The sequence below is a fragment of the Camellia sinensis genome, chromosome 7, assembly GCF_055761805.1.
Source record: "Camellia sinensis isolate YWXY chromosome 7, ASM5576180v1, whole genome shotgun sequence".
In the NCBI taxonomy this organism is placed as follows: domain Eukaryota; kingdom Viridiplantae; phylum Streptophyta; class Magnoliopsida; order Ericales; family Theaceae; genus Camellia; species Camellia sinensis.
Genome location: NC_138967.1, coordinates 115279923 through 115287933, shown reverse-complemented (window position 1 = coordinate 115287933; position 8011 = coordinate 115279923). Strand labels below are relative to the sequence as shown.

At 34.8% G+C, this 8011-nt stretch overlaps 1 protein-coding gene across 2 annotated transcripts; it reads left to right on the top strand.

The window, feature by feature from the left end:
- The first annotated feature begins 1163 nt into the window (after nt 1–1163).
- LOC145794751 (uncharacterized) lies at nt 1164–4544 on the top strand. 2 transcript variants are annotated; one of them, XM_082877118.1, is made up of 4 exons: nt 1164–2340; nt 2898–2964; nt 3841–3937; nt 4096–4544. In XM_082877118.1, exons 1-4 carry the CDS (start codon nt 2240–2242, stop codon nt 4203–4205), a joined length of 375 nt encoding a protein of 124 aa, XP_082733244.1. In that variant the 5' UTR covers nt 1164–2239; the 3' UTR covers nt 4206–4544. The 2 variants fall into 2 exon arrangements, 1 of the variants encoding a protein (XP_082733244.1); XR_014334690.1 differs by lacking the exons at nt 3841–3937; nt 4096–4544 and adding an exon at nt 3096–3312 and having other exon boundaries at nt 1239–2340.
- The last annotated feature ends 3467 nt before the right edge of the window (nt 4545–8011 follow it).

The window sequence follows — 8011 nt, the reverse complement described above, 5'->3', positions numbered from 1 at the left end:
GAAAACGCATGACGAAAAAATATTTCGTCTCCAAATATACATGTTTTAGTGATGAAAATAAGATTTCGCCTCCAATTGTACTATTTTTAGAGACGAAAACCAAATTTCGTCACCAAATGCTTAAAATCAAATAAAACAATTGGTGAGAAAAAATTTATTCGTCTCGAAATTTTATTTTTCGTCACAAAACAATTTCTCACCCAGGAAAAATTTGGCAGAAGATTTGGTGCCATTTTGGAGACGAAATTTTTCGTCACCATTGTAAAACAATTTTAGAGAGGAAATAATTTCATCTCCAAATGTATTATTTTTAGAGAGGAAAACCAAATTTTGTCACCAAATGCTTAAAATCAATAAAAAATAAAATTGAACCAAGAGATAGATATCTCTCTGTTTAGATGCATGTATTTTACTTTCTATATCTCTCTTTGTCACCCCCTCACCCATTCATCTCCGTCACACCGTCCGTCCATCTATGTCGTACTGGCCAACCTGCACGTCGCCGACTAGCGCTCGCTACAACAGGTATCTCTCTCTCTCTCTCTCTTCCTCTCCTTTCCTATTTTCACCTCACTCTCTTTCGCCCTATCCTTTTCTCGCTTTTCTGAGCTCCGTCACCCCTCTTCTCACTTTTCCAACCTCCGTCACCCCTCTTCTCTATCTTGCTATCCTCCTTTTCGTCTCACTTTCGTTACACATTTTTTATCCTAATTTCACTACAAGAAAAAACACTTTTGACGACTACCATTTTTGAGTTGGTCGCAGATAGTTGACTTTTTGCGACTAACATTTTTTTGGTCACTAATGAGTTGTGTTTTTTGCGATCAACGACATTTTGGTAGCTAATAGGTAATTTTTTGGGACCAAAAAAAAAAATTATGATCATGGAAAGTAATAGCGGGAGAGGGGAAAAAAAAAAACGGGATCTCAAAACCTTTGGTGACTAATAAATTGTATTCATAGAAAGGAAAATGCCATATTTTGTATCAAAACTACGTAGTTTTGAATGTTTCCTAATATTAATTAAATTTGTTATGATTTAAAATAACTATTAATAATCAGTTCAAAAAAAAATATTAATAATTAAATAATAAATTATTAAGAACAAAATAATAATTATTTTTTAATAGAATTATTATTTACTGATTAAAATCATAAAATTTCTAAAATTTATTTATTTTCATTCAAAATATTAATTAAACCTTAATAAAGGTAAAATTACAAACATAAATAATAAAACTTAAAAAAAATATAAATTGAAACCAATTTTTACTACAAAATTTTACCTCAAATTTCTTCTCAATATTTGAAAAAAGCCCTTCAAAATTTTGCCACAATTAAAATTTCCTCATAAAATTTTGTCTAAATTTCTACTCCCTGGTCCCAAAAAAAAGAAAAAGGGAAAAATAGAGAAAGACTAACGGAGATGTGTTCGAGAGAGAGAGAGAGAGAGAGAGAAGACGAAGAAGAGATGGAGGGAAAAGAGACCATGAAGAGAGGCAGAGGGAAGAGCAGTCCTTCGGAGTAACAGCCATTGCTTCACTCGTGACGGCCATTGAGTTGCTCAAGCAGTCCTTCGGAGCTACCTCCTTCGCAGCCTGGTTCGTCTTCGCTTCTCCCTCTGGTCGACGAAGACCCGCGAACGAAGCAAACGGGGCCGTCTCACCTCTTCCTCCGACCGGAGCTCTCGCACCTCTCCTTCCCACCGTCCAATTTCAGGTGCATGTTTAGATACTAGGGTTTTGAGTTTTGATTTGAGGCTTTTCAATTTGAAAATTAGGGCTTAGGGTTTTTCAATTTCAAAATTTGGGGCATTTTAATTTGGGGTTAGTGTTTAACTTGGCTGCTTGTTATGAATGTTTAAATGGGAAGACAAAAAAATTCCTGTTATGAGAGATTTCATTTCTGAATGAAAAAGTAGATACTCTGATTTCTGTAAATTTGTGTTTGGTATAGAAAGAAAAATAAATAAAAATTTCAGAATTCCTGAGCCTCTATGATTTGAAGAGTAGCTTCGTCCAATTCGATTGGTCGTTGTTTGATATCATTTGTCTCTTCATCCCTAACTCAACTGTCCCTCTTCTTGCTTCCTTCCCTCTTCCCTTCCTTCTCTCTCCTCTCTCTCTGCTCTCAGTCTCAGGTCCTCTCTCTCTCTCTATATATATATATATGAATATGTGGTTGAAGTGGTTGCTTTTGTTGCAGCTGTAGCACTGTTGGGAGTGACAGGTGCTGGGAGATGCTGCAAGAGACTTGTAGGAGTGGGAGAATCAGCGCCGGCTTTGGTTTTCTTCAATATTATATTCATTTGGGGCGTTTATATTGGATTGGTTCGACAAGGTCCCTTTTTCTTCTCAGTAATCTGTCTCTCTCTAGTCTCTAATTTGTATCCTCAATATGATTCACTGTTTGATTATTTTACGAATTTTAAAGTCTGGGTTCTGCATACAATGGGATTCGAGTGGTGGGTTTTTTCAACAGTCGGAGATGGTTTATTTATTCATCATGTACATGGTGTTTTTAAGGAATTTTTGGGTGTAGATGCCACGTGTAGCTTCTACTATTTTGAATTTGATAGTAGGGTCATTACATTTACGTTGGATGTTTGAGGAAAAATGAAGGTGTATACATTTGTGATTGATTGATAAAAGGTAGTGCTACGTGTACCCTATTAACATATAAAAATTTCTCAGTGTTTTCTGTTTGTTTGTTCATTTCTCTGTAAAGGAGTGAGTAATATATTTTTTCCAACCAGATAATAAATTATGTGAGAATGCTCAAATTTTAGTTGGATAGAGATGGATTATTGGTTGCTCATCATCGATATGTATCTACTTTTTCCAAATTGTGACTTGTATGGAATCCTGACGTCCTTAAAAAAATTATCTTTTTTTCAGTCATTTCACCTTTGCTAGACGTTATACTCAATGCAGAGTTCTCTATGCTCGTGATTGGTCTATGCAGGTCAGATTATTGTTTCTACACTCAAAAATTGATTGAATTGATTTGTTCGTACAAAATCTAGATTTAAGGTTTGAAAGAATGAAATTTCAATCATTTATTCATTGTCCTAACTGTGTGTTTCTTGGTGCCAGTATCCTGACAACAGACCCTGGTTATGTTACAAATGAATCTTCCCATCATAACCAGCTTGTTGAGAGTCCAGTCTCAGTATTTGAAGCCCATTCTGAGGTTGAAAAATGTTGAGAAGCCCCTCCAATTAGATATGAATCATATGATTAACACAGATATTGAAATTATCTTCTGGAGCAGGAACTGGTGCCTTCAACTCGTGACATTCCCTATGAGTTTGTTGCTTAAGAAGTAAGCAGATTTCGGTGATTTCATCGGTTACAACATTAAATACCACTGAGGTTTGAGATCACATTTAATTTATCCTTTGAATTTTAGTTTTCAAAATTGGCTTTGGTGGCTTTGCTAGTTTTGTTTCATGTTTTGCTTCTCAAATATTATCTTGATTTAATACATACTAGGTAGTCAGATGTGATTGAAAGGAACTATAAATATCAACTGAAACTTTAATTATCGGGTCTATATTTCATAGCTTACAATGATCCTGGATTTCTGGTCTTTGATTTTTTGGAATCTGGATTCCATAGTGAAAAGCCGAAGGCTTTAAACGTAATCTAGTGACAATATGTGTTGAACTATCTAAAATTCTGTTGCGATTTGTCATAGCAAATCATTATTGATTGAAAATATCTCAGCTTTCTATCCATGTTAAATTTCTATTTAGCCACAAAATCTTAGCACTGCATTTACTTCTTTATCATTGAAATCTTATGTATCCTGAAGTCTTCAGTATTTATGCTATCACAGAATTCTATTCCACTTCAGAGAGTCAGATATTGTAGGCACTGCAAGGCATATGTAAAGGGGTTCGACCATCACTGTCCCGCTTTTGGAAGCTGTATAGGTAATGACAACATGCGGGTTATAGTTCTTTACATTTTTAACTACTCCAGACAACAAAAACTGCTGTGTTTTTCGTTCTTATTAAACTAGTCTTGGATTTGGTACAACAATGGGTCTTGCTGTCTTTGTGGATGTGACATTGATATCCTTTTAATGCAGGTCAAAAAAACCATGTCCTCTTCATAATCCTCCTTTTTGGGTTTGTTTTTACTGAGGCTTCGTATGTAGAATGCTCATCTCAATGTAAGCTTGAATATATTGGATACTGACCTGCATTAGTTTCAACAATTTATTTTTTTGGTGAAATTAATTATGCTAATTATTAATTTCAAGAGGATTCACATTTGCTGTATATCACTTGAATATAAAAAGGCATCCTCAAGTTTGATAAGCCTCTAGGAAATTGGCTCAAGTTTGCTGTCTGAATACTCAAAGTTATGCCTATTTATGGTGACTGGATAAGGCCATAAATTGTGAATACTACTGCCTATCATCTTTCCATTCATATGATGCTTACTTCTTTTTATGACTTTGTTTAGAATCAGCTAGTATTCAGATCTGAACAATGAGGAAGAACTTTTTGTAATTGCTGTGAACAATCATTTCATTTTTACTCCAGTAGGAAACTGTTCATTAAAATAAAATGGAAATAAGGAAGGTAGTGGTGTTTGCTTCTAACACATCCTGTTGAGCCATGCCTTATTTAATTAGCAATGCTAGAGTTGTTATGATTTTCAACACCCAAATTTTCAGTTTAGTTTAATTATATTTCAAAGCTTGATAGGCATAAGTAATATGAACTAGTAGGTGTCTGAATTGTGACATGAGTGCCCCATTTATAATACATATTTTAGAATAATTTCGTTTAGTAGTTTAAACTTTATGTCCGATGTGATGTGCCCATTGTAGTAAGACTTGTCTTATGCTGAAAAATGTATATATCACAGTTGGTTGCTGTTACGTCTAATTGTGTATGTGAACAAAATTTTTATTTTTTCTCTTTTAGGTTGCATATTAACATATTTAGTGAATCATTATCTTAACCTTTTGTTGTTGTTTTTTTTATTTTTTATTTTTTAAATGGCAGATTGGAGATGAACGAATTTGGTAACCTGCATAGCAAGAGTTTTTAGTTGATATTACCAGACACATCCATCACAGTGTAGTTGTACTTTTTGTTGATATTACCAAACATGTATTTTGACTATGTTGTTGTGGGTTATGATTATATTGTGATGGATCTTATTTTTTTGTTGATATTTTATTGAATAGATTAAAATGAACAGGTTTTTGTTGATGTTACCAAATGAACTGGTTTTTGTAATAATTTGTAATGGATATTATATTCAGCAGGTTATCAAAATGCACAAGTTATTTTGATTGTGTTGAAGTTTTTGATTTTATTAGAATAGATGTTATAGTTTGGATGTTATATAATAATTTCTTGATATTATGAGACATGTATTTTGCTTGGGTTGTTTTATGATAATGAACAGTTTAATTTTATATTGATTTGTATTAAATATTTTATTTAATTGATTATTAAAATGTAAAGGTATTGTTTATTGAAAAAAATATATAAATTGCAAATATAACCCTCCCCCTCAATTTTTAAAATTTATTTATTATTGGCGACGAAAAAAAATAGACACTAAAACTTTCTAATCTCAACAAATAATTTCGTCACGCATATTCACTATTTCATCACTAAATTAAAATATTTGTTGACAAAAGTTTTCGTCACTGAAGGGTCTTTTTTTTTCATCTTTTGGTGACGATATTTTTGTCACTAAAAATTTTATCGCTATTTTTAATGACGAAATATTTTGTCACTCAAAACAAATATAATAAAATTTTATTTAATTTTAGTGACGAAATGGACGTTATAGGTGACAAAATATTTAACATTTAGTGACGAAATATTTCGTCACCAAATACCAATAATAGGTGACAAAATAAATTTTCGTCATCAGGTACTTTTAGTGACGACGAATTGATGACGAACGTGGTGACGAAATTATTTCGTCACGGATCAATTTGGTGACGAAAATTTCACTATTGGAGACGAAGTGATTTTGTCATTAAAGTACCATTTTGTTGTAGTGTGTGTTGAATTCTAACTTTCCACAACTAGAATTAATTTGCTAGAAAAAGAATGATAATTATAAAAAAAAATTAAAAAAAAATTAACATTTAAATATATATATATGTATAACTCATTCTGAGATTTTGATTATATGTAACAAGTATTCCACGTCATTTAAGCTGACATAAAATTCCATTCACATAAAACATGACACTTGTTCAAGTCTCCACTCCACAATCTTCTTCACTAATATCTCTCATCATGGATTTCCTCTTTTTTCTCTCTATCTTCCTCATATATACCAATCTTTCGTGGAATTGGAGTCACGGTGTAAATATGACCCACGGTCCATGAGCGATCCAAAGTCCGCCTAGGACTTGGGATGGCCCGGCCCGTTTAGGCTTGGTTTGGCCTGGACCTGAGTTCAGCCTTGGACCCTAAACCTGGGTCATCATTTTGAAGCTAGACCCAACCTACTGGCCCGTTTAAGACCTACTCAAAACCCGACCTGAGGCCCGACCCGTCCAAAGCCCAATGCCATTTTTAGTGGAAAAGAATAAAATTTTGATAGAAAAAATAAGGAAAAAAAATAATGTTCAAACCCGTCCAAACCCAACCCAAGCCCTAGCCCAAGCCTAGGTCCACCGGTCTAACTTGGGGCCTGACTTGCTGGCTCAACCAAGGCCTGAATACCCTTTGGACTTGGGCTTGGGCCTAATTTTTTGCCTGTGGGCCAACCCGACCCAGCCTGAATTACGATTTAGGAATTTAGGGTTTTGAATGAGGAAGATAAGGTTATTCTAATAATTTTATTTTTAGACAAAATTATAATAAAAAAAAAAATAGATTCATTACTGTAGACGCGCCCGCGAGGGACCCCGCTACAGTTCGGACTCGATTTATGTCACGGTTCTTAATCTGAACCAAAGAGTCCAAATCCGGCAAATCGTTTTGAGAAACAGATTTTTTTGAAAAGAAATGCCAAACATGGACTGCTTTGCCAGATGCAGAGTCGCCACCTAAATATTTTATTTTGGGGGAATTTAGGAAAACCCTGACTCGGTGCCAAAGGCCACGTGTCCGTCATCACCAAAGTTGCCTCGGCTCGGGAACTTGGGTACGATTGGGGAAGGTCAGCTATGAGCACCCCCTCTCGCCCGATCCGAAGATCGGCCTCTACTGACCGTGATATCCGTTTTTGAAAACGTTATGTGTTCTTGTTCCAGTTATTAGCCTAGAATTACTATGTTATGCGCACAGCAAACAAGTATAGACTAGATTGCCTAATTTGGAAATAAGCATTGCATATCCGTTTGTTTTGAAAAAACTTTGGAATTTGCTACCCGCAAGTAGGCTGAAATACGGATTTCAATGAACCATTCCAACTCAGACAATCCAACCTTCACCCACAGGCATTCAAACAGTTTATCACATAAGCATCTAGCCACATGGTAAGCATGCTGTCATGATAGCATTCACACGCATGCGGTATGCTAAAGCATGAAAATACTTACATCGTACTCCGTGCCAAAACAATAAACTAGTTAGCAATCAATGCATGATCCAAGTCCATGTTTAAATGTCTAATGCAACGCATACGGAATGTCTCTAGAGTAGGCTCGGCTATTCTATGAATGACATGTGAAAATGCACAAGTAGCATGTATTCAAGTTAGATTTGAAATACTAACACAGTTAGCATGATGCGCCGAGCCCGATGCATGCAATACTGATGAATGATGCACGCATGCATATCATGAGGTATGCTAAATTAAACATGACCTATTACTAACCATCAACGCAGGTAAGTAAAAGGGAGAAAGAAATGGGGGTTGGGAGACATGCACACACTCACCCACACTTATTACAAATTTGCCCTTGCTCGGAGGGACCGAATAAATATTACAGATAATTAACCTACAAGCTAATTAAATATTACAGGCCACTAATTAGCTAAACAGATTAAATAATCTAGGAAAAACAGATAAAC

Coding starts and splice junctions, on each gene's coding strand:
- LOC145794751 (XM_082877118.1), top strand. CDS start 2,240: ATGCTGCAAGAGACTTGTAGGAGTGGGAGAATCAGCGCCGGCTTTGGT. Junction 2,341..2,897: donor TATTGGATTGGTTCGACAAG/GTCCCTTTTTCT, acceptor TCTTTTTTTCAG/TCATTTCACCTTTGCTAGAC. Junction 2,965..3,840: donor CTCGTGATTGGTCTATGCAG/GTCAGATTATTG, acceptor ATGCTATCACAG/AATTCTATTCCACTTCAGAG.